Raw genomic sequence first — 27,805 nt, forward strand, 5'->3', positions numbered from 1 at the left:
CCACGGTCTGCTCACCCTGTGCGTTGAGTTGCTTGAGTGCCTCTTCGCACGGTCGGGTCCGTCGCCCTCCCGTGACGTCCCTAATAGGGGGGCTACCCTCCATTAGGGGGGGTCGGGGGGGCTCGGCCCTCCCTGTTCTGATGGTTTTGGGGGGCTGTCAGCGGGGTGTATTTGTCAGCCAAGTGGCTCCGCTTGGCCTCCCTTGTGCAGTAGCGATGCCAAGCTAAGCCACTAACGATACAGAACGTTAGGTTATGACTATAACCAAGTTCTGTTAGTTAGGGGCGATGCTTGGCATCGGACGGCCGCTGCAGCCCTTGTCCTCACCTTGTGGTGAAAGCTTGGGAAGGAGGAGAGCAGGTGACCACACACCTGCTTATGAAGGTAAGCTGATGAGGGGTGTGGTCAGACTAATACTGGTATTAGAGGTACATTTGTGGTTTATTCAGTACGCGTGCACGTACGCGAGATAGTGCAGTAGCGATGCCAAGCATCGCCCCTAACTAACAGAACTTGGTTATAGTCATAACCTAACGTTAATACTGTCTAGAATATAAGTATGTTTTAAGGTTTTCTGCTGTAATTCCAAAAACGAGAGTTATAGGCCCTGACGCATATGATAGATTATCGATTGCCGTTTCTTTCCTATACGCGCTATATAAAAAAATTCAAATGTATATGATCGGTATACATTATGCTTCATCATGCGTGAAGGAAAGGGGGGGGGGGGGGGTCGTTTATAATTCCTTGATCGTCAGTAACGGCTTTATTTAGTATGGGTTGATATGTTGAGCAGATGGTTTGCAGTGAAATGAATAAACAATCGGGCTGAAAATAACATTATATTCCTCTTACCGTTCGCCGATGAGACTGGAGGAAAAAGATCCCAATTATTTGACGTCGATCTCCTACATCCATTTCCGGTTTGTATGGCGCAATAAACGCCGAAATCATATCGATTATTGCGTTTCGAAAGCGATCGAAATGCACTAGAGTGTTTGTCTGGATCCACGTAACAAGATATGACTGCCGGAGGGATTTCCTCGATGCACCGATCGCCACTTCCGGTTTTGGCGAGAGTGTAACTCGCCAGACCATCCACCAGGCGGCGGTATTGAGGCGTTGCAATCTCATACAGGGTGCCGCTGCAGTCCGGAGGGAGGCTGGATGAATTATGCCATGGCGAAAAAATGAAATATTGATCCCAAAAACTATTTACGCCGTTGTTGGCGTTCAACGCATGGCGGGCAATAATGACTTACGCCGTTCTTGGCGACCAACGTGTTAAAGGCAGAGTCCCTTTTACTGGACAGGTATATCTACACGTTTTGACAAATAAAGGCTGGTCTCAATTAGAATAAATTCTAATAGAATCAATTAGGTCTAAATCTAAATTCATTGTTTTTTGTGGTCACGACGGATGCAGTTTGGTTTTTCTTTGTAGCATAATTTGCAATCATAAGTCGGTAATGAGAAAAAATTGGCAAAACGCAGCAGCAAGACATATCTGCATTATATCTCACCAGACACCCACACAACGATCGTCCACGATTTAGCACTTCTCCTCGTCATCCCAACAAGCTTGCTAGTACATAATGTTAGCCAACACAACAACTGCAATTGACTCACCATTAGTGGAGACACTTGTGAAACTGAGTGAAACTGAGTGAAACTCCATCATCGCTCCATTCCTCCCAACTCTTCTCTCTCGGTATGCGAGGTCAGTGCTAGAGCGGGAGCGCGCCGTCTCTCAAAGCGCGATCAAATGATTCACATGAATATATCTGCATATATTCCTGTTTACATACGTGTAGTATACATACCCACTCTGTGCACTGTACATACTAGGGCTGCAACGATTAGTCGACGACGTCGATCATAAAAACTCGTCGACGCCGAATTTTTGCGTTGATGCGTTGTATACAAAAAATACAAAAAATTCTTTGTGAAAGTGGCTTCTCAGCTCTGGTCCAGCTGAAGACAAAGCAGAGGAACAGATTGGACATTGAGCATGACCTCAGAGTTGCTTTGTCTACCATCACCCCAGACTTTGAGACTCTTGTCAGGAACAAACAGCATCCCCAGTTATCCCATTAGTTCCCTGGGATGTTAAGCTAAGAAGTCTGCTAAGAAGGATATATTATTTATTATTATTATTATTTTATTTCATTGTGTTTTTAGCCCTAGTTGCACTTTTGTCGCAACCCCAGTTATCCCATTAGTTCCCCCAAACGTACTGTCGGTCTGTTATGTTAAGAAGTCTGCTAAGAGCCCGGAAAAGGAGCCGCGCCCACAGGAAGCAGAGATGGAGGGTGTGACAGAAATAATCATTAGATTAGTCGACTAATCGAAAAAATAATCGACAGATTAGTCGACTACCAAAATAATAGTTAGTTGCAGCCCTAGTACATACAGTACTATATCTGTATATATCCCTAATGTTATTAGTTATACCGCTGGCCAGTATGGCTTACTACCATCGTATATTCATACTTGTATCACTGTACATAATAATACTGTACCATCTTCAATGGGGCCCCTTGATCTCTTACGTCACGACATCTGAATGTAAATGTTACACACATGCCCACTTTACGTCAATCCGATGCAATCGTGGACAACAACCATGCAGTATGCAGTACAAATGTGTTATTTTTGCCCATTCTAAAAATGGTGCATTTTAATTTAAACAGCCTTGGAATTGTATAAACATGGCTATGAGACTTCTGTGGATCCAATGAGCCCAATTGTATGCATGATGTGTGACGATGAATAAAGCCTAATTAATTAACACGGTTAAGTTTGGACCCATGCTGCGTAATTTGAATACGGTATGCGTCCGAGGAAAGGACGTTTAGTCGGCCTGGGTGGCGGTATAACTCACGGGCCTGATCCTGACCGGAAGACAATGGCCGTGGTGAATCGGCAGAAAATAACTACTACTTTTAACTTTTGCGAACAGCAAGAATGACTTGGAATCCACTTTTCTTCTTTTTTTTTACATGAGAAATGGGGCAAAGAAAGACAGTTATATTTTCATTCAAACAGCTCATTTCTCCTCATTATACATGTTAATACACCACTGGAGCACGGCCATTTGACAATTACAGGAGATAATGTTATCATCCAGTATTTCCACAATCTCAGCTTAGTTAACTCTCTCCAGCAAAACGTGATGACTATTTTCAGTTCAAACCCATTACTGTACATGTATGACTCTCTCCTCAACCACGAGCCAAAGGGCGATTTGAAACGGAGGTTCTCGGCTGGTGTGGCAGGCAGCAGGCGTTCCACCGTTCCGCTGTCGAGCTTCCTGTATACGTTTCACATTCAAGCGGCACAATTTCCTAGGCGACAGTCAAGTACGACAAAATCTAGACTCCCGTCCCCTAGCGACAGAAAGGAAATAAGAGAGCGAGGACTGTGACTTGAGAGAGCACCTTGATACGCGGCCGAGTGAGATGTCCCGATCTCTCACACGGCGGCATACGTGGCCAAACGCCAAACCCTAAGATAACTTCTAAGTGATGGATTGCCGAGACCCGAACGGAGAGAGTGGGGAAGTGCTGACCGAGGTTGCTGACATGGAGCCTGGGCGCCCTTTTGACATCAGTGTTAACAGACGACGACGTCCACCGTGTAAATACTGTTTGACTAAACCACTTTGTCACCAGAAGTGGGACAGGATCCAAGAGGTGTCTTTTTAACCTAAGATCAGCGAGCCGTGCTAAATAAACAAGGTGACCGAGTGTGATTCCAGCTTCTTGTGAGTAACCCTATCTATGAGATGTCACTGCTCTATTTAACATAGTAGGATATGTATGTGGCTTTGGATGACATACACATTTACATGCATGTGTTGTGAAAAATAAACACTGTAGGATCGATCTGATTTGAAACCAGTACTACTAGAGGAGGTAAGGAAACGTCTCCAGTCGATAAAAAAATATTACAGTCTGGACTAGAGAATATTGATGGAAAGAATGGTGGCTGAATACATTGCTAAACTAGTGTGCCATATTTTAATCTGAGCTTTGGGGGGAGTGTTTGCCCAAATCATTCCTATACGGGAGGGCTACAAGAGCACTTTCCGGCTCGGGGAAACCGCAGATCTCAGCATACTTCCACTTCTAAGTAAACATACAGTATGTCAATTCTGAACTGTTTCAACATTCCTACAAGAAGGACACTCAACCTGTAGGCTACTGATTTTGACACAGATCTTAGACAAGTGGCTGTATCAACGCCATGGTAAAAAGACTGTTGGTCCTGTGTTGGTCCCGGAAATTTGTTTAAAGATGAATTGACTGCACGTTGTTGGAGATAAAACTCCCTTCCCCCACCTCTATTTGCACATCCAGAGCCTGCAGAATAATGAAAGACCCTCACCACCACAACAACAGCTTGTTCAAGCTGCTGCGGTCAGGCAAGCACCTCTGTATACATGCAACAAGAACAGAGAGACTAAGGCTCAGCTTCTTCCCTCAGGCCATCTGAACACTGATCTCTCCACACATAAGCACACATGAACACACATACACACGCACACACACAACACAACATTCTGCACTAGATCACACACAAACGCACCATAGATCCCTTTAAACAAAGGGAAAAAGGACACTTTTAGAAAATTACTTGTTGTGATTGTTGCATAGTATAGTTAGTAACAGCAAGTATAGCATAGGGACATAGAAGTAAAACTGCACATTGTATAGGAGTGTATATAGGATCCAGTAGGGCTGGGCGATAAAACGATAACGATAACTATCGCGATAAATTATTTCCTCGAAATAAACATGAAACGTGGTCGCAAAGTTTCGATATATCGATTTCCAAGCTTGGCTCCGTTCAGCCTCGGCTCAGCACACTCACTAACAACAACCAACGTTACGTGATGACGTGACGTGCATACGCACAACAGCTAACAACCAATCAGTGAAGGAGATGGCCGAAAGCGAACGAGATCCGGAAGGAGACCCAGAGGTACTAGGACTCACTCAACAACAAGGCTTGCTAGGCTAATTAGCTTGCACGGCGTTGTTTTATATATTTACGTGCCGAGTATGTGTGTGTTTTGAATTCTGAGGCCACGTTTAAGTAGTGTGGGGTATACAGTGGACGTCGTTTCAATATATTGTGGCGGAAGAGAGTATTTTAGTGTCATATTTAGCACATTGTCGTGGAATACACCGCTTAGAAGCAACAGGCTGGCTAGGATACCTAGCTTGCACGGCACTGTTTTATATATTTACGTGCCGAGTATGTGTGTGTTTTGAATTCTGAGGCCACGTTTATAGTAGTGTGGGAGTGGACGTCGTTTCAATATATTGTGGCGGAAGAGAGTATTTTAGTGTCATATTTATTGTCATGAGATACTCTGCTTGTCGGCTAACTGTTAACGTGCGCGGACTGATGACGACATCAACTCGACTTGAGACATTCGCAGCAGCATATTAGAAGTTAATTAAACTTGACAGACATTATATCGACGATAATTATCGATATCGAATTATATTAAAATAATTGTATAATTTTATCGCGATAACGTTTTTGGTCATATCGCCCAGCCCTAGGATCCAGTGCCTTTAAGTGATTTATTAACATGTCTATTTATCATGTCTATTCTAGTTTCTTATTATTATTACTACTATTGTTTTATTGCACAATTGTAGCAGGCATGGCCAACTGCATTTCACTGTATGCCCTGGTATGTATGTGATGAATAAACTCTTGACTTGACTATTTGATCTCCCTCACCCATCTTCCCTTCCTACCCTCATCCCTCATTCTTAACCCCAACGAACCCTCCCCCACCTTTCCCCAAAATGTCATGATACCCTTATACCTATGGCCATAGATATATAGAAAACACTAGGATAGCTTACCCGCGCTGCCGGCCAATGGAGAGCGACGTCGTCGTAGGGCGGCCATCTTGCCCCAGGCAGCTCAGCTACTGATAACATTAATGTCTATGGTGCATGTACTATTTAAATAACCATAGATTGCTCAATTCTTTACTGATTTTCAAACGGGTTGGTTTGCTATAAACATCAAAGATGTAGTTATGAGGGCAGCTACGTGGCGTAGTGGGCAAGGCGCTCGCCACAAAATCTGGAGACGCTGGGCTCGCCTGTTCAGATTTGCGAGTTATGAGTATTTTTGTCTATGCAGATCACTCACCCTCACTCAAGGCTGACTGGGGCAAGATGGCGGCGGTTCAGCGACGCTGGTGACTCCGCCTTAAGCTATCTAGTGTTCTATATATATCTATGCCTATGGCCCCCACCCCTGTCAGTGTTGTAGGCATAACGATGTCGAAGATCCGGTGGGGGCGCTCTCACTCCGGGGGTCCCAGCTAGTCACCTCGCTGAGAGTCATCCAGCCGTTCTCTGACTCTTTTTGTATTGATACTTTGGACTGAGTTAATAAACTGTATTAACCAGGTCTCTTCTGACCGAGTAAGTTATTCAGCTTCGGCTATTACAGTGGCCTACTGTAATCTGCATATGAAGTAGGCAACACGGTGGAAAACTGGTGAAATATAAAACGTTTATTTGTTGAGCTTTTCAAAATAGTCGGACATTTGCAGGCAGAAAAATGAACAGACTGGCGATTGTCAAAGGACTGGCTAGTCGTGCTGGCCGGACATACAATACTGGGAATAACGTTATGAAGCGGAACGAGGCCGACGGCTCCGTGGCTGTTCTGTATGCCGTCTCAGACGGATGAACAAAGTGGTCTGCATGTAAATGGTAAACGGTGCATTTATATAGGGCTTTTATCTAAAAGCACTTTACAATTTTGTTCCTCACATTCACCGGGAACCTCCGGATTGCCAGACGACTGCTCTCTACCTCCCGAGCCACTGTCGCATGGTTCTTTATTGTCATTCTCCGAGTAGTGTTGATGATCAAGGATGATCGACGACGATCATGTAAGCTCCATAGATAGTGGGCTTTGTGGTGGTGCTTGTGTGGTGAAATGATTATGGTCAATTGTAAGTTGTGGGGCATGACAGTGTTTACATGGCTCCATTGTCACGTCGGAAGCTGCAACAATATGTTCTGCACATAGCGGTGTTCGTCTTGGAAGCAAGAGTGGGTGTCTGCGTCATCGTTTTCACAATCTCCATCTCCACCTGTTCAATCAAAGACGGGGTCTGTACTGCGGACATGAGTTTCAGTCAGTTTGACAAGTGTTAATGATGAGTAAATTACAGTCATCATCACTCAGGCTCGCTGCATTTTTGTAGTTAGCTAACATTATGCATCAGCAAGCGTCGTCGTGTGATGATGAGCAACAGTGTTCTCGTGGATGATCTCTGTGTGGAGCCTAAGTTGTAGAGAGAGAGAGAGAGAGAGAGAGAGAGAGCCTAAGTTGTAGAGAGGGAGAGAGAGAGGGAGAGAGAGAGAGAGAGAGAGAGAGAGAGAGAGAGAGCCTAAGTTGTAGAGAGAGAGAGAGAGAGAGAGAGAGAGAGAGAGAGAGAGAGAGAGAGAGAGAGAGAGAGAGAGAGAGAGAGAGAGAGAGAGAGAGAGAGAGAGAGAGAGAGAGAGAGAGAGATGAATATAATGTGAAATGGGTAGATTGTGCGCACGGCATACCACCACTTGGAACAAGGCTAAGTGAAAACCACGGCTAAGTGGTTCTCATCCGGTTAGTGACAGCTGATAGCCGCCTCTCAAAATAACCGCTATGCGCGTCCCCATCAAGTGCAGTGACTGGCACAGGGCAAAACCGCACATATGGCTCTCCAATCTCCACCGTCCAGAGTGATGAGAGAATGCATGCTGGTCTCTCCAATCTCCACCGTCCAGAGTGATGAGAGAATGCATGCTGGTCTCTCCAATCTCCACCGTCCAGAGTGATGAGAGAATGCATGCTGGTCTCTCCAGTCTCCACCGTCCAGAGTGATGAGAGAATGCATGCTGGTCTCTCCAGTCTCCACCGTCCAGAGTGATGAGAGAATGCATGCTGGTCTCTCCAGTCTCCACCGTCCAGAGTGATGAGAGAATGCATGCTGGTCTCTCTTGGCTCACAGTTGAAGGACAGATTTGCATGCAATCTCACAACATTCTTTAGAAACATCTATATTCTATCTTGGCCAAGAAGCTTGTACTAGAATATTTCATTAATATATATATATATTAATAACATTTATGTTAATGACAACGAGTCACGTGGAAGTTCCACCGCCTACAATGTGTACAATGCAGATTACATTTTTTCTTTTTTTTAATGACATTTTAAAAAAGCAATTACTTTTGAAGAAGGTACCGTGATTATGCCTGTATGTCCATTCATTCAAGGTCCTTGACCTGGCACACCGTGCAGTGAGGGGAACGGCTCCCGCCTTCCTCTGGTCAATGGTCTCTAACTACACCCCCTCAAGACCCCTATGCTCTGCATGTTCTGGCCACCTCAGACCCACTCCGATCTGAGGTCCTGAGGGGTCATCAAAGAGAAGCCGGCTATTATCGGTCCTCACTCCACAACGGTGGAACGAACTTCCCACCACAGTCGGGACAGCTGAAACCCGGCCAATTTCCACCGTTGACTAAAAACACACCTCTTCAATCAATATATATATTTATTTATTTGTAACTAACCTTACTGTCTTTTTTTTTTACCTTACTACATTACTACTTGTCATTGTACCTTTACATTTACATTTAGTCATTTAGCTGACGCTTTTATCCAAAGCGACTTACAAGTTCTGTACGACAAGCCATCAGGAAGGGCACAGCTCTATCAGCTGAGCAACAATGTTCATCAAAGTGTTGAGTGCTACAGTGTAGGTTAGTTTATTAGGACAAGTGCATGACAGTATGGTTAGTTAGGGTTAGATTTACCTTACTACTATACTATCATGCTAATATGTCTATACTACAGTACTATGCACTCAACACTCAAGTTCAATACTATTTGACGAACAACGCCACTGACCCTTAGCTGCTAGAGGTGTACCCCTCCTGCTGACTTGTTCACAATTTGTAAGTTGCTTTGGACAAAAGCGACAGCTAAATGACTAAATGTAATAATGTCTGATATATTACTGTACAGTGTGTTTTTCTTTAATTGACTTTACTGTATTTGTCGTTAGTTTTTTGTAATGGGACGTTCATCTCAAATATGAACGATGGAAATTGCAATCCCTGTCTGAGGGACTTTCTACATTGTTTTTGTTCCCAAAGTCCGAACAGAAATGGCAAAGAAAGCTTTTAGGTTTTCCGCACCTACTGCTTGGAACAATCTTCAGTCTGATCTTAAAATGCAAAGCTTGGTACAGTAGCCATTTAAGGCTGATGGTGAAGCCTATTGTAACCAGTGTTTTATCTGATTATTTTGTGATGTTATACTTTTATCTGTAATGTGTTTATTTGTGAAACTCTGTGTTGCTGCTATTCTTGGCCAGGTCTCGCATGTAAAAGAGATCCTGGATCCCAATGGGACAAACCTGGTTAAATAAAGTGGTAGGCCTGGTTAGCCTATTTATTTCCAGGACTGAGGAGGCTAAGAACATTGAGTGTAAGCTAATCTTGCGTAGCCAGACCATTTCATCAAGCTTCACGGTCGGTCCGGGGGGGGGGGGGGGGGGCATCTCGTAAAAAGAAAACTCGGTTAACAAGACATTGGAAATCCTGAGGCAGAAAGTCTGAGTTTGCAAAGCGCCCGCCTCCGGAAACGTAAGGCTGCGCCATCATGGGTAGTGTGATGGAACTGGATTCAGCTCTCATGGGTACTAGTGTGGAGGAACTGGATTCAGCGCTCATGGGTAGTGTGGTGGCACAGGATTCAGCTCTCATGGGTACTAGTGTGGAGGAACTGGATTCAGCTCTCATGGGTAGTGTGGAGGAACTGGATTCAGCTCTCATGGGTAGTGTGGTGGCACAGGATTCAGCTCTCATGGGTAGTGTGGAGGAACTGGATTCAGCTCTCATGGGTAGTGTGGAGGAACTGGATTCAGCTCTCATGGGTAGTGTGGAGGAACTGGATTCAGCTCTCATGGGTAGTGTGGAGGAACTGGATTCAGCTCTCATGGGTAGTGTGGAGGAACTGGATTCAGCTCTCATGGGTAGTGTGGAGGAACTGGATTCATCCATTATGTACGTGGGCAGAACTTCATGATCAATATAGATTTAATAGTGATTTAATAGGTTTAACTCTGGGATTCTTCCACAGTGTCGTAGATTACCGTAGTAGTGTGACAACAGCCAACTGTATCGCCGCCCTTTTTTCGAACGCACTTTTAGTGCTAGTGTGAAGCTTGATATAGGCCTATCTATCGTTACTATAGTTTTAGTCAATTTATACATTTACATTTCACATTTTGTCATTTAGCTGAAGGTTTTTATCCAAAGCGACTTACAAGTTCTGTACGGCAAGTCAGCAGGAAGGGTACAACTCAATCAGCTGAGTAACAATGTTCATCAAAGTGTTGAAACTTTGAGTGCAGCAGTGTTGAGTGCATAGTAGTAGAGACATATTAGTATATTAGGAAGAGTGCATGATAGAAGAAGTCCGTAAGAGGGTTAGTATTTCATTAATACATTTTTTTATTTCAGATATTGATCGAAGGAGTGTGTTTTTAGTCAAGGGCGAAAGATTGCTCGTGTTTCGGCTGTGCTGACCGTGGTGGGAAGTTCGTTCCACCATTGGATCCCAGGAAGAGTAGTGGCTACACTACTCAACAGGACTAGGACAACAACACGCCACACACACCCACACACACACACAAACACACAGCTGACTCAGAAGTCATTCACTTTGTGAGCCAGCAAAAAAAAAACTCCTCACTTATTCATGACAGGCTGACTCATGGCAGGTGCCAAATACAGACCTGATGAGGGACAGGGAACATCAAAAGTGATCGCTGACGGGGCGATAACAGAACCGCTAAAAAACAAGCGGGCCGTATCTCCCGGGCCAGTGGTCGCGGGCCAACAGCCGATAAGCCCCGAAGACAAGCAGGCAGAAAATAATCTCAGCTCAACAGCGCTTTTTGGCATTCGGTGAGATGGTGAGATGAGGAGATATCTTTTTTTCCGCTGAGTCAGTAAATAGAAATGGGCTGAGAAAAGAAGATGGTGATTCATGTTTTTAAGCCGTCCGCCATTGACCTGCTCACGGAACCTTTTGGATTCTCACACACACATCAATGCTTCGGGAGGCAAAAGTGTATGCACTGGGCTCTGAGAGAGTGGTGTGCAGCGCTGTGCAGCACTTTGCTGCCCTCCGGTGGTCAAATATAAGAAGAGCATGTTCCGTGGAGGAGGGTAGAATCTCTGAACAGATGAGCCTATATGACACATCTGGTGGAATGCGGGGGTGGAAAAAAGACTGCCGTGTTGGATGGAAGAATATCACCTGTAAGACACGCAAACTTCTACAAGTAATAATATCTGAAAATATTATTATTATATATTATACATTATCCTCAAACACGACGGTAGATGCCTGCAGCAGGTAAAGCGGACTCTGTGTCGGGTGTCCGAGAAGGTAGAGGGTCATTCAAAGCATGTCTGGGGAATTGATATTCCAAGCATAAACGCCTGCTCATATTATAGCATTTCATACCAACTGAGTTGGAAGAAAAATAAAAACACCCAAATGTGAGCAAACAGACAAACAAACCAACCAACCAACCACAGAATATCATTATGAATTGAAAATGGGGGACCCTGATGTAAACAAGACGAAAGTCTTTCTCTGGTCTGCATCCCCTTAACAATTGTGTGTATTGAGCCGTACTGTATTGTACCCATTCTGCAATCTGCTAATGAAGTTTTCAATCAATGAAATGACTACTACCCTACTCTTACAACTCTGTACTGTACATACAGCTGATTAGCTTCTCTCTCTCTCGCTCTCTCTCTGCCTCTCTCTCTCTCTCTCTCTCTCTCTCTCTCTATATGCCTCTCTCTCTGCCTCTCTTTCTGCCTCTCTCTCTGCCTCTCTCTCTCTCAACACTAAACCTCTCTCTCAACACTAAACATGTTTGCCACTCCTCTCAAAGGTCTCCCGTCAGGATCGATGGAACGCCCTCTTGGGCCGCTTGAGTTTTACTGCAGCGAATAAAAGGGAACGACAGAGGACTACATTCAGTAAAAAAATAAAAAAAATAAATGTAAAGCTCTGGGAAGGTTAATGGTGGAGAGAGAAGATGTGGCCGCTGGAACGGAACTAGAGCAGCACGGCAGTGAGATTCCAAATGGCCCCGTTCCAGCGGAGCGTGGCGTGGTGATACGTATGAAAAGAGACGCACGTGGTCCAGACTTTTTGCCTATATTGCTGCTTCGCATAAGTTCCCTCAGGATGGATATCATTAAATCCCAGAAAAAGGGATTGGAGAGAGATGGAGGACAAATATAAGAGCCTGGCTTGATGAACAGATAAAAGGGACAGAGGCGTGGGCCTCAAACTAATTACAACTGTGCACGCCTACAGACGGGGAGAGAAACCTCGCATCAGCGCCGGAGATAAATGACAGAGGTTATCGTGTGAAATGGCTCCTGCACCGCTGATATCCGGACCCTTCAGTCATTAGCTCCGTGAACCAAAACACCTCCATTAGTCCTCTTTTTCACATTGCATTCACGGAGGAGGGAGGGGGAAAGAGAACGCAGAGGAACTCGAGCGCCGTTGCTGAAGTGATGTTCTGAGAAATATATTGTACGTTTTCTGAATTGTATGTTTATATATGCAAATGAGATTTTCCATTAAATATGCCCACATTTGCATATATCGCAGAGACACTAATCACCAACATGGATAATGCCAGATTCAAAAACTTGGTTTAATTTAGTTGATATTCAAAACAAAACTTTTTCCAGAAGGGATTGTGGCTATGTCCTCTTATCAGCCCATACATCAGGAAATACTGTCTACGGTAATAAAAAAAAATCTATTTCCGCCTAGTTTTTGTATAAAATGTACTATAAACCCAGCTATGAATGATATATCAACAAACCTTTCTGTAATTAGAAGCAGGATATGGATGCGAAGAAATGTGGAAAGTGTGGTGTGTGTAGGTACTAGGGAAATGGAGTTCCATGTCTTTGTGTGTAAGTAAAATGCATAAAAACTAGTTTTTGACACCCTCAAAGTTCTGTATTGTAATTGTGATCTATGGACACAATCAGACAAAAAGTAAAATAAACAACTAATTGTCTGTTTTCTATATTTTATTGCCACTAGTTTGAAATAAGACATGTTAACACTTTCAGCGCCAGCCCCAATGATAGTCGGGTTATCTCGCCAGCGTTTGAGCGCCATACCCGAGTATAGTTGGGTTTTCATTGTTCTTTCTTTTATAAAATTTCTATTCTATGCAATGACACAGACCTCGGTGTTACCAAAGGAAATCATCCTGAGATCCCAAAAGTGCAATACCGGCCGCGTCCTGCTAGGTGGCAGTATCGCACACCCTTTGAAACCTTATTTCACACTGTGTGTTACATCGTATATGGTTCGGGCGAAGAATTTAGACATCTAACTGGCTGTGACTGAAATGTCAAGGATGCCTATTTTTACGACTCATTAGTCAACATCAGAGAGCTTCAACAGAGTCAACAGCCTATGTAGAACAGTTTAACAGGGCAACAATAACTAATTGGAATGCGAGCGTGTGCGCGAGCGTATGTTGCTGTCTGACAGCCATCTCTAGGCAAAAGAGCCCCACTTGGCATTGCACTCAAAGTACATTTATTTAAATATTTTTTTATTTGGGTCCCACGTGTGGGTTGGAGTCGAGTGGGGACAGGAGACGGGTCGCTGATGCTGGCCGTGCCTCAATTTGGACTTCCGACCAGTCTATTCTGCCTATACTGTTTTTGGTTCGTGATGTGGTGTTTTTACAGCAAAGTTTTAACACTGAAGTGAACGGCCACTTCCGCATTCCGTACCTGCTGCCGCATCAAACTCCATCAGCATCCATCAGAATCAGACCAGCTGTCACAATAGACCGCTGCACTTACGCGTTACATTGAGCTCATGGAGGAGAGAGCGGGGGGGGGGGGGGGGGGATTAATGAATGTGGATGAGAGCCTTGACATTAAGTGGTTGTAGCTACGGCTGTGGGGGTGCTGGAGACACGATCCAATAGACTTGTATACGCCTGAGTCTCCTAAACACGGAGAGACCAATCCCAAGTCGATCGGCACTCTCTTGGCCGAGCTATAGTCACTTTTCCGAACCTACTCCCGAACCCTGCATGCGCAGAGTGCCCACGGAGTCTCTCTGGATTGTCCAGAGATCTAGGTTTATCAATCTGCGCATGCAGAGTTTGGGAGTAGGTGCGGAAAAGTGACTATAGCTCGGCCGAGAAAGTGGGATTGGTCTCTCCGTGTTCAGGAGACTCAGGTCGTGTATAAAGGTCTATTGGATCGTGTCTCCAGCACCCCCACAGCCGTAGCTACAACCACTTAATGTCAAGGCTCTCATCCACATTCATTCATTGTCTCCCCCTGCTCTCTCTCCCATGATTTCAGAATACCGGAAGTGTTGTGGTGGTCTATAGGCTGTGTGTGTGTGTGCGTGTGCGTGTGCATGCGTGTGTGTGTGTGCATGCGTGTGTGTGTGTGTGTGTGTGTGTGTGTGTGTGTGTGTGTGTGTGTGTGTGTGTGTGTGTGTGTGTGTGTGTGTGTGTGTGTGTGTGTGTGTGTGTGTGTGTGTGTGTGTGTGTGTGTGTGTGTGTGTGTGTGTGTGTGTGTGTGTGTGTGTGCGCGTGTGTGTGAGAGACAAACACAACGTACCCTGAACGCAGGGTTGGCTCCCATCTCCAGCAGACACCTGACAGCTGAGCCACACAGGTTGGAGGCGGCGATGTGAAGAGCCGTGCCGAAGTCAAAATCACTGCACGTGGCGTCCACCTCTGTAGGAGTCGACACACAGAGAGATGCTATAGGTGGGCATGTTTGGGGAATGATTCAAAAGGTGGAACATTTCCATGGGAATTAAAAGGGAATATAATGTGAATTAAGGGGAATCAAATATAAATATTTGACCACATCATAAGCAGACGTCATTCCAAACGCCTCATTTAGTTATGAGTTGAACTTGGCTGATTTATTTTGCACATAATCGCACACAAATCGCAAACTGTAAACAGTTTTTCACATATTCATTTAGTCAGTATTATTAGTGTAGTATTGAATATGACACTGAATCCCTGTGTTGCTCAATTAGATTATGGACAAAAAATAAAAATAGCAATCCCTATTGGCTTAATATATACAGGTATGTATTTTCCCACAAAATAATGAATATGTTTTTATTGAAATAAAATTTCATAAGTGAATTTACCGGAAAGCATTCGATCCTTTGCGACCTTAACACTTTGAATGCCATCCACGAGTTTTCTCGTGTTTACCCCCCGCGGGTTGAATGCCCACTCACGAGAATATTCGTTTGTTCTCTTTTTTTTTTTTTTTTGCGATCTGAAATCATATTTCATCAACCGAGTCTAGCGTTGGAAATTCAGCTCAGATGTGAAAAAGTGCCCCCTATCGTCTCCCTGATGGTAATTCACCCTTTTGGATTGAACTAAATGAAAATGAATGAGAAAAAAAAAACCCGCACTTCACATTTTACTTCTCACTCATGCAACCGGCATCTACCAGCTTCATGCTGGACTCTAAGAGCAGCGGGGAATATGTGTTTTACAGTATACACGGTCGATCAATAAAAGGAGCGATTTTTTCGAATGGCGATCAGGAATTGGAATAATCCATTTGGATACCATCTGATCTCAGGTAAGGAATCTATGTTACCAGTCTAAGGATAATCAGACCCGTGTTCACGGATATATAAGCTTTTATGTGATTATGTGATAGGCTGTTTGACTGTGCGCGCCGTCAGGAAATAGGAGAAGCGATTTTCAGCGTGCGCCACGAGCGTGCATGCGTACACATAATATACTATAGATAATCTAGCGTTTATTTGAAAACGATTCATAAATAGGCCGAACAATGACAACGTTCTAGAATATTCCAGTAAAAGGCGATTATCATGGAAACCTCTTTTTTCTCCGTGAAAACGAGGGGTTTTCTAAATGCTATGAAACAGAAATGAACCGATAAAAAAACAATCTGCTTCGACAATGTTGACTGGAAATAGGTCATTGATAATGCGACGGGCAGATTAGACACATAGCCATAATTTAAAACATAGATTAGGCGATATTAACGTTAACATTGGAGTGGATGTGGGCATTCAAGGGGGTAAAAAGGAAAACACGGCCGGCTCTGAAAGTGTTAAGAGACGGCATGTCATGAATACACCCGTAGCATCATGTCATGAATACACCCGTAGCATCATGTCATGAATACACCCGTAGCATCATGTCATGAATACACCCGTAGCATCATGTCATGAATACACCCGTAGCATCATGTCATGAATACACCCGTAGCATCATGTCATGAATACACCAGTAGCATCATGTCATGAATACACCCGTAGCATCATGTCATGAATACACCAGTAGCATCATGTCATGAATACACCAGTAGCATCATGTCATGAATACACCCGTAGCATCATGTCATGAATACACCCGTAGCATCATGTCATGAATACAGCCGTAGCATCATGTCATGAATACACCCGTAGCATCATGTCATGAATACACCCGTAGCATCATGTCATGAATACACCCGTAGCTTCTCAGAAAGAACAGACACGCAGGATCCAGAGCAACACTATAAAATAGTTGATTATTGATCCTTAGTTGATCATACATTTTCCATCGACTAGTCGAACAATCCATTTTAACGCATATGTCGATAGTTTCATAGTATATTTGACTTACCTTGGCAATTATTAAAAGTCCCATATTGTGAAAAACTTTTTCAGTGCATTTGGCTCTCTGATAAAGCAAGCCAGTAAACCTTCTCTTTTCTACCTAAAGCTGAACCTAAATGATGCGTTTCTGAAAAAGATTCTAGTGGTAAGTTTGATATGATATTGCTGGATCTCGAGTCATTATTTGATCTGCAATGCCTACTTTAACAGTTTGATCTGAATTCTATTTGACGGTACAGGCTCGTCGTACAGCATTGCTCGATGTACGATAACTATCGTATTTCAGTGTGTGTGTGTGTGTGACATGTTTAAGGGGCATCAAAGACCCAATTAACTTGTTGAAAATTACAACAATATGGGACCTTTAAAAAAAAACATACCGTAATTTCACTGCATCTTGTATTAAGTGCTATGAATTGCGTGTAATGTACTTACTGTACTGTACCTCTGCCCTGCATGTAGATAACATAGTTTGTTAGACTACACTGCTCGTCTCAGTCTCTCTCTGCGCCCGGCTCCTGTCGCATCACATTGGAGCCCAATTATATCTCCCTGACCGTCCGTGTCATGGTGTCATATTACTGGAATAAAAACTCCCACCCTTTTAAATGTTCACTCATGCACTACAACTCTAACTGTGTCTTTTTTTTTTAACCACACACAATTTACTCAAGAGCCCCCTTTCCTCCAAGATACGTTACAGGTTACAGGAGAGGGAAGATGAAGGGGGAGTTTTAATCTCTCCAACTTTCCTAATAAGAGATGTTTCACTTTGGTAAAACGTTTAAAACATTCTCCCGTGTTTTACAAATAGCGCTCACACCTCTATAGTAGTTCATGGGTGATTTTGGCGACCCGTAGCAGTCACCAGCAATCACCTTTTTATTTGCTTTGAAAGACTGGTCTCACAATCATATTCGAACATGGCCATTTTCCTGTCTGACTTCGGTTTGGAATAGGGATGCACCGATACTGCATACTGGTATCGGATAAATCCGACAAATGTATAACGTGCCAGAAATCAGACCAAAGTGACTTGCTTGCATCTTTAACACACAGAAGAATGTTCCATCACTCTAATGGTGAGAAATTCAATCATCTTTATCCAATTACCTCAAATCGATGGTCTATACTGGTAGACTATGGTAAATGGATTGCATTTATATAATGCTTTTATCCAAAGCGCTTTACAACTTACGCCTCACAGTCACACACAGATGGTATACCAGTCCCGACTCAGGCTGCAGTAGTTGCGTCAATCTAGATCCGATCTCGAAAATGATTGTGGAGGGTTGTAGCCAATGAGTGTGGCTTTCCAATGATACCCCACATGGGTATCTAAATAAAAAATGTAAATAAAAAATAAAACACGAAAACAGGAAGAGAAAAACAGCCGAATGAATTGAAGTCTATGAGAAAACTGAGTTCTTCTTTGTACACAGTTTACCAAAATCACTCCTAATCACTCATTTCTGAATGGATCTTTATGAATTTGGATATGTACTACCCAAGGCTTCAGGCTATGGATTTTTAAGCCATTCCACCTTCTGGGGAAATACTACCTCTGGACTACTAACTACTACAGAAAAACTTGAGTAACAAGTTTTTCTACAACTCAAGTTCAGACCTATGTTACTCTATTACGTTAGCACTAAAAGTAATTTTTTTCTTCTGGAATAAGAAACTTCAGAATGTCATCTTTTAAAAGAGACCAGGCTCATGCATGTGCTATAAGTATAAAGTATGTTGTTTTGGTTTGCAAAAAAAGTATGTAGTCCTCAAGTTAAAGTGCAAAAATTGCCACTTTTCTGCCCGCTTGATAAGAGGTTGTATATCTTGCTCAAGGACACTTTGACACGCTGCCTGGGAGGAGCCGGGAATCTAACCCGAGAACCTTCCAATTACCAGACAACCGCCACTGACGCCCCCCCATCGACCGATACTGAAAGTTCAGGACTCTGATTCGGTATCTGCAGTGGGAAGAAAATGTTGTAGGCACATTTGGAATAGTAACAATAGGGGAACAACCTATTGCTGCGGGTATCGGGTCACCTGTCAGAAAAAGGTAGGCATCCCCTGGTCCACACACTCTCCACCACCACCCAGAGGCTGGACTGGACAACTGCATCCCCTGGTCCACACACTCTCCACCACCACCCAGAGGCTGGACTGGACAACTGCATCCCCTGGTCCACACACACACTCCACCACCACCCAGAGGCTGGACTGGACGACTGCATCCCTTGGTCCACACACACACACACACACACACACACACACACACCACCACCACCCAGAGGCTGGACTGGACGACTGCATCCCCTGGTCCACACACACACTCCACCACCACCCAGAGGCTGGACTGGACGACTGCATCCCCTGGTCCACACACACACTCCACCACCACCCAGAGGCTGGACTGGACGACTGCATCCCTTGGTCCACACACACACACACACACACACACACACACACACACACACACACACACACCACCACCACCACCCAGAGGCTCGACTGGACGACTGCACCCCCTGGTCCACACACACTCCACCACCACCACCCAGAGGCTGGACTGGACGACTGCACCCCCTGGTCCACACACACACTCCACCACCACCCAGAGGCTGGACTGGACGACTGCACCCCCTGGTCCACACACACTCCACCACCACCCAGAGGCTCGACAGGACGACTGCAGAGACTCAAACGAGACACTGAACCATGTCCTTCAACACCGTGTCCCAGTTGGGGCTGTTCTGCAATCTATCACGGTTTGTATATGTTCCTACAACAGGGGTCTGTGTTGCATCAGGGGCCATGATGATCTTCCCCTTCATGTCTTCACGTCCACATGAATACCACGACACGCCGCCATGCTGCACTAATGCACATGTACTCGTGTGGAATCATGAACCGCTTCGGGATTTCACCAGCCAGCCAATCTGGTGAATTTCATGGCAGTCAAAGATAGATTTAGTACAGAACAAGCACGAAATGGACCAGACCCGCGGCACGACTATAATCTACAAGAACCCCCCCCCCCCCCTCTCTCTCTCTTACGCAGAGGTGTGCATGTTAACAGGAAATAAACGTGCTCTACGGTTCAAGAAACATGAGTAGATTCACTCACGCGCGGGAATAACAAGAGTGAATTTGAAGAGTGAGGCTGCCTCTGGCGACGCGCGGCAATCCCCACGCTTTCGTGTCGTTACTATTACCTCGCAACTGCGTTTGGGAGGATGAAGAGGGTGACGAGGACGCAGATGAAGGGTGCAGAGGAAAGGCGTCGCTCGTCTGACCTCTTTCCACGCCGCGTTAGCGCCCCGTGTGCCCCCGAGCGGGAGGACGACGCTACTGCTACTATATGTCCCCTGACTAAATGTCCCCGACGGCACGTCCCTGCTGCCAGATCGTCTGCGACTAAGTGACCACAATTTTTCCCCCGTGGCACGCGGGGACCGATTCAAATGCAAGGTTGGTTACCTGCCAAAGTGGCTAATAGAAATGACGGACTTCCCGGCAGCCGTAACCAAACATTTGCCGGCAATTTGGTGGTGGCTGGCGGTGACATTTCAAGCCCTGTGGGCGCGTTATGCGATACACACCGGAGGAGCGGTGAGTGATATCTCTGCTGTTCTGCTGATTAAACTCCCGATGCCAAAGTTCATTTGATTCGCCAGCAGGAAATGTAACGGACCGTGAGCTTCAGTGCGGCTGTTTAAATAGAAGTCTTTGACCCTCTGCTGCACCGAGAGGACGCCTTCTTCCCTCCTCGCTCTCTCTCTCTCTCTCTGCAATCATTTCATATTCGTTTGCAGTTATGGTTATAGATCAAATGAACACAACTGTTGCTTTGCTCAGATAAACAAAGTTCTCTCTCTCTCTCTCTCTCTCTCTCTCTAGTCTCACAGAGTTAAAAGGTTTTCCATTTTCAGGAAGGTGCTAGGACTGGAGACTGAGGCCATTAGATGAATCAGTAAGCCCACCGCAAAACAACGAATGAAGTCTATGTATTTATTCTCTCTCTCTCTCCCTCTCTCCCTTTCTCTCCCTCCCTCCCTCTCTCCCTCCCTCCCTCCCTCCCTCCCTCCCTCCCTCTCTTCCTCTCTTCCTCTCTCCCTCTCTCCCTCTCTCCCTCTCTCCCTCCCTCCCTCCCTCCCTCCCTCCCTCTCTCTCTCTCTCTCTCTCTCTCTCTCTCTCTCTCTCTCTCCCCCTCCCTCCCTCCCTCCCTCCCTCCCTCCCTCCCTCCCTCCCTCCCTCCCTCTCTCCCTCTCCCTCCCTCCCTCTCACCTCCAGGCTGGGAGGCCTGCAGCACCACCTGGATGAGCTGGGGAACGTCAAAGTAGGCGGCGTAGTGCAGGGCTCTCATGTTGGTCCAGCGGGAGCGCAGGCCCGGTTCGGCGCCCAGGGAGAGCAGCTGGCGGGCGAAGCCGGCTGCCGTGTCTGCATCGCCTGAGGGGTGGCAGAGGGGTGAGGTGGGTGGGGATAGAGAGACAGGCTTGGGTGTTGTAGACATCATGGTGGAGGAATAGTGACAAGCTAATCCACACCAGACACTATAGATGTACAGAACACACACTTTTACAAGCCTACCATGTTGGGTAGTACAGACACCGGGATCAGGCCAAATACATGCTAATAACAAGGGATACTGGTACCAGGTAATAACAAGGGATACTGATATCAGGCTAGTAACAGGTTAATAACAAGGGATACTGATATCAGGCTAGTAACGGCTTAATAACAAGGGATACTGATATCAGGCTAGTAACGGCTTAATAACAAGGGATACTGATATCAGGCTAGTAACAGGTTAATAACAAGGGATACTGATATCAGGCTAGTAACGGCTTAATAGCAAGGGATACTGATATCAGGCTAATAACGGGTTAATAACAAGGGATACTGATATCAGGCTAGTAACAGGTTAATAACAAGGGATACCGGTATCATGCTAATACCAGGTTAAAGCAGGGGATATCAGCATCAGGTCGGTGTCGACATAAAAGCAACACAACTTGATTTTCTGTATTTTTGGCACATAGAAGGGTGTCATTACTGTACATCGCTCTACTGGAGGAAAATAACATCTCAATCCTTTTTGGCCAATGATGACCAAAGTCTATACTGTGGAGTAAAAGCAATGCATTAGGTCAGTACTTAGCATCGGTGGTATTGGGGCATACCTTCAACCACGGCTAGCTAAGTCAGTGTTGGTTAATGTGATTATAGTTACTGTTAATTCATGTGATTATAGTTAGTTAGTTCATGTGATTAGAGTTACTGTTAGTTCATGTGATTATAGTTAGTGTTAGTTCATGTGATTATAGTTCATGTTAGTTCATGTGATTATAGTTAGTGTTAGTTGATGTGATTATAGTTACTGTTAGTTGATGTGATTAGAGTTACTGTTAGTTCATGTGATTATAGTTACAGTTAGTTCATGTGCTTAGTTAGTGTTAGTTCATGTGCTTATAGTTCGTGTTAGTTCATGTGATTATAGTTAGTGTTAGTTCATGTGATTAGAGTTACTGTTAGTTCATGTGATTATAGTTAGTGTTAGTTCATGTGATTATAGTTACTGTTAGTTCATGTGATTATAGTTAGTGTTAGTTGATGTGATTATAGTTACTGTTAGTTGATGTGCTTAGTTAGTGTTAGTTCATGTGATTATAGTTCGTGTTAGTTCATGTGATTATAGTTACTGTTAGTTCATGTGCTTATAGTTAGTGTTAGTTCATGTGCTTATAGTTAGTGTTAGTTCATGTGCTTATAGTTAGTGTTAGTTCATGTGCTTATAGTTAGTGTTAGTTCATGTGCTTATAGTTAGAGTTAGTTCATGTGCTTATAGTTACTGTTAGTTCATGTGATTATAGTTACTGTTAGTTCATGTGATTATAGTTAGTGTTAGTTCATGTGATTATAGTTAGTTAGTTCATGTGATTAGAGTTACTGTTAGTTCATGTGATTATAGTTACTGTTAGTTGATGTGATTAGAGTTACTGTTAGTTCATGTGATTAGAGTTACTGTTAGTTCATGTGATTAGAGTTACTGTTCGTTCATGTGATTATAGTTACTGTTAGTTCATGTGATTAGAGTTACTGTTAGTTCATGTGATTAGAGTTACTGTTAGTTCATGTGATTAGAGTTAGTGTTAGTTCATGTGATTAGAGTTAGTGTTAGTTCATGTGATTAGAGTTACTGTTAGTTCATGTGATTAGAGTTAGTGTTAGTTCATGTGATTAGAGTTACTGTTAGTTCATGTGATTATAGTTAGTTAGTTCATGTGATTAGAGTTACTGTTAGTTCATGTGATTAGAGTTACTGTTAGTTCATGTGATTAGAGTCACAGTCTTGTCAGTTAGTACTAACCGATACCTGGGGCTCCGGCCTTGCAGCAGTAGTGCAGGAGGCTCATGTCCGTCAGGCCGTCGCGGTCGTTCACTCCGCAGCCTCTCTTGAGGATCTGTACAAGGATAATCAACGTCACCGCCGCGCTTAAACCTACACGCTTATGACCTGCGACTGGAGGCGGAGGGTCTAGGAGAGGAGGAGGGGCTAGGAGAGGAGGAGGGGCTAGGAGCGGAGGAGGGGCTTGGAGAGGAGGAGGGGCTAGGAGAAGATAGCCCCGCCAGCCTTAATCACGCCACAGCGCATCTTTAATAGTGATGGAGGAGCGGCAGAACCACGTCGACTCCCGCGCTGCGGCTGCTACGTATTCCATTAAAACAGATGGCTGTTCTAGCGTCAAAATTATCGAAAATGACAAGTGGAAATCATTTTCATAACTATGCCTCCATGACTCACATTATTCACTATGAACACATTTCACTGAGCAGACGACTCATTCCCTCCTATACATCAAATAAGAAAACACAAGAACAAATCAGAGTAATCATAAATCAAAGTAATTAAATTTGTGTATCCCATCTGCCGTTTTGATTATTTCTGTTCTTGACATAGTATTTTTTTTATATACAGTGTAGTTTTAGTTTTGAGGTAAACGGGAACTGCCACTTCAACCAGTATGGTGGTCATGTGATCATACTGTACATCAACCAGTATGGTGGTCATGTGATCATACTGTACATCAACCAGTATGGTGGTCATGTGATCATACTGTACATCAACCAGTATGGTGGCCATGTGATCATACTGTACATCAACCAGTATGGTGGCCATGTGATCATACTGTACATCAACCAGTATGGTGGCCATGTGATCATACATCAACCAACCAGTTTACAGAAGAATACTCTCACAAAACTGATCAGGACACGTATCTCTTATCTTATATCTTATCTCTCAAGGGCAACAGAATCACACTCTGTTATTACACTTAAGTGGCTCAGCCCTGTGCGCCGCCTCCGCACCAGACGGTGACTTCCACTGCAACGTAGCAGTTAATATACTTGAAGAAGAACAGACCAAACAAAACAACTTTTAGTTTCCTCAAGAGACAGCAGTGACTGTGCAGGCGGCTGTGTTGGCTTTTTTTTCTTGATTGTAATAAAGAATGAAAACTTCTGTAATATATTTCCTTATACATTTCTGAATGTCAGCTCCGGTTACATGAGCAGAACCATCAAATGTATATTGGAATTGCAATACGAGAGAACTCAATATCTAAAATTGCAGAAGGCTGCCCACATGGGATTTATTTTTTCTACATTAATTTTAGTAACACACACAGTACATTTAATTAGTGTGCGTGAGGCGCATCTGATAGACACGTGTCCCACAGTCCCAGAAATACTATATCATAAGAGGAGAGAGTGGTTATTAGTAGTTAATACTAAATAATAAGAGAGTGGTTATTAGTAGGAAATACTATATAAGAGGAGAGAGTGGTTATAAGTAAGTGGTTAAGAGTGGTTATTAGTAGGAAATACTAAATAATAAGAGAGTGGTTATTAGTAGGAAATACTATATAAGAGGAGAGAGTGGTTATAAGTAAGTGGTTAAGAGTGGTTATTAGTAGGAAATACTTTATAAGAGAGTGGTTATTAGTAGAGATGTTCCGATACCATTTTTTCCTTTCCGATCCGATTCCGATACCTAAGCTTTGGGTATCGGCCGATACCGATACTTATCCGATACCAGTGCATACATATATATAAAAAAAAAAAAAAAAAACGTATATAAATTAAAATTATATATATATATATATATTTTTTTACAGATACTGTTTTATATATACTGTTTTTTTTAGTAATAACTAGAAAGTAATGGTATTTATTCAACAGGTGATTGTATAGATTTGTATTAGTATCATTAATCAATGAGTATGGGGCTGCAGCACTGCAGATATACCCTACTCCAATGATCCACTCGCTTTGCACTCGCTACCCAGTGGCTCTGCAGATATACCCTACTCAGTCTACAAGGCTCCGTTGAAGTAGCAGAGGAATTGTTGTGATTTTTGCACAATAAATATTCAACATTCTCTTTTGAGACTCCGCCTCAGACTCTTATCATTTGGCACTAAAAGCTAAACATTGTCGCCGATATGGCTGTCCGCAACATGTCATTAATTGTGTACGCGACGTGCAATTGTGCAATGACGACGTTACCGTGAGCTAGGTTAGCTAGCAGGAGCTACCGGTATATGGAAAGACCATAGAAGACTGTAACGTTACTGGTGACATTGTGATTTAACTTGGAATACTCCTTTGCCAACTTGCTGTACTTTGCTTGCAGGTCTGCAGCCATTATTGTTGGATTATGAATAGCCCCAACTTTAGCCAAGGTAACGTCAAGTTCAAGTTCTTTAATAGTTGTCATACAGAAGTACAGAATACTTTCATACAAATGTGCTAGCTAGCTTTCGGTTAGCTGTTCAATGCTAATAACACCAGCCACCAAGCGAACTCATCAGAGCTCCCTGTCAACAGCGCTCTGTCGGGACGATGGCATTTTAAGAAAGTATCTGCTCTGCTGTTAAAATGACAAATGGCAATTGACACTTTAATTCACGGTCGATTAAGCACACGTTTGTTTTATAATGCTCACTCAGCGAGTAGGGTATATCTACAGAGCCCAACGTCCGCAGTGTTGTTGATAAATTACGTCATATGGTATCGGAGCGCAACATTAGAGGGTACTCGCCGATACCGATACCAGCATTTTAGGCAGTATCGGCGGCATTTCCGATACTGGTATCGGTATCGGAACAACTCTAGTTATTAGTAGGAAATACTATATAAGAGAGTGGTTATTAGTAGGAAATACTATATAAGAGAGTGGTTATTAGTAGGAAATACTATATAAGAGAGTGGTTATTAGTAGGAAATACTATATAATAAGAGGAGACAGTGGTTATTAGTAGGACATACTATATAATAAGAGTGTTTATTAGAAGGAAATACTATATAATAAGAGGAGAGAGTGGGTATTAGTAGTTAATACTATATAATAATAGTGGTTATTAGTAGGAAACACTATATAATAAGAGAGTGGTTATTAGTAGGAAATACTATATAGTGAGAGTGGTTATTAGTAGGAAATACTATATAATAAGAGGAGACAGTGGTTATTAGTAGGACATACTATATAATAAGAGTGGTTATTAGTAGGAAATACTATATAATAAGAGTGTTTATTAGAAGGAAATACTATATAATAAGAGGAGAGAGTGGTTATTAGTAGTTATTACATGGCGTTTTCACATTCGCCGAAATGCTTGCTTGTGATTGGTCAATAGCGCGCGTCAGAGGTCAGTTATCAGACAATAATGACCGCTGTGGGACAATAATGACCGCTGTGCGCAGCTGTTCGCAATCAAGCCCACAATAATGACCGCTGTGCGCAGCTGTTCGCAATCAAGCCCACTGACATCAGTGCAAACTGCCGGCTGCCGGGGAAGCTGCTGGGGGGGCGGAGCGACGAGCACTCAGCGGAGCCAGAACCAGTGTTACTGTTGCGAGTCGATGTAAAATGAATTAGGTATAATGTTAGTAAGTTAGCCATGTAATAAGTGGGATAATGTATAGCTATACTCGATCATTGTCGCAAAATAATTGACCTTCACTGACGTTTAAAACACCTCGCCGAGGCGGCTCGGTATTTTAAACTCTGTGTCGGTCAATTATTTTGCGACAATGACCTCGTAGCTATACATTATCCCTTACTTAATATACTATATAATTAGTAATTAGTAGGACATCTGATTGGGAGGATTTTCCAACATTCATTGTTCAGCTACTGAATGTTTTTCACCCAAAATTCTAAAAATAAAACACACTTTTCCTCTGACCCGTTATCTATCCTCGCAGATCGTTTCGGTGTGATTTGAGTTCTGGATGAATCAGCTGTAGAGACGTCAGCCGTCGCTCCGGCACAATGGAGCTGAACGGCTCGGCTTGTAGAAGACGTTTGGAAAAGCTCAACAGTCGGCGACGTCTCTTTCCAGAAATCATGAAACCTCAAGATAATCCACAGTCGTCGTTGTGAACGGTTTCATTCAAAGCTATTACGGCAGATATCTTTGAAACTCTGCAAGTCACACCGAAACTATCTGGGATGGATGAGGCAGATACAAAAATTATCTGTAACCAACGACAGTGTGAGGTGGAACATGGCGGATGGCGGGGGTCACCTCGTTGCCGATGAGGTCGATGTTCCTCTGGACCTGGGGCACCCATTGCCTGAGCACGGCGAACAGCTCTGGGACGGTGGTGCTGGGGTCAAACAGGACCTCCCTGCACTGGGGCTCGCTGGGATCAAAGAAGGAGAACTCTGGTGACGGGGGAGGGACAACAGAATGACAAACAATGGGTTATTTTCACTAGCGACATTTGGGGTCCCAGGTCGCTGGGTGGGATGCAAAATGGCTGACGCAAAAAAAAATTGTTGTCGACAGCCACGAACAGAGAGGAGACTTTCTGTGAAAATGGCAGAGGGAACTGACATCCCAGCCTCATATGTGGCAAAAAAGCACCTTAAATCGGCAGCGTGAGGGCATTTTGGATATCTAAAAAAAATACAAAAAAGTGACCC

At 43.8% G+C, this 27,805-nt stretch overlaps 1 protein-coding gene across 3 annotated transcripts in view; it reads right to left on the reverse strand.

Moving 5' to 3' along the window:
• Positions 1 to 27,805, reverse strand: part of LOC311224548 (CAP-Gly domain-containing linker protein 4) — a 105,277-nt gene that overhangs the window by 59,418 nt on the left and 18,054 nt on the right. For 2 of the 3 annotated variants that reach the window (XM_084309577.1, XM_084309578.1), the window contains exons 3-6: positions 27,405 to 27,544; positions 23,180 to 23,273; positions 21,097 to 21,258; positions 14,754 to 14,872 (exon numbers count right to left, since the gene is read on the reverse strand). In XM_084309577.1, coding sequence (XP_084165703.1) covers positions 14,754 to 14,872; positions 21,097 to 21,258; positions 23,180 to 23,273; positions 27,405 to 27,544 — 515 coding nt within the window. The remainder of the gene's footprint in view (positions 1 to 14,753; positions 14,873 to 21,096; positions 21,259 to 23,179; positions 23,274 to 27,404; positions 27,545 to 27,805) is intronic. The other variant, XM_084309579.1, reaches the window with a different exon arrangement.

Source organism: Notolepis coatsorum (genome assembly GCF_963971535.1).
Source record: "Notolepis coatsorum genome assembly, chromosome: 3".
NCBI lineage: Eukaryota > Metazoa > Chordata > Actinopteri > Aulopiformes > Paralepididae > Notolepis > Notolepis coatsorum.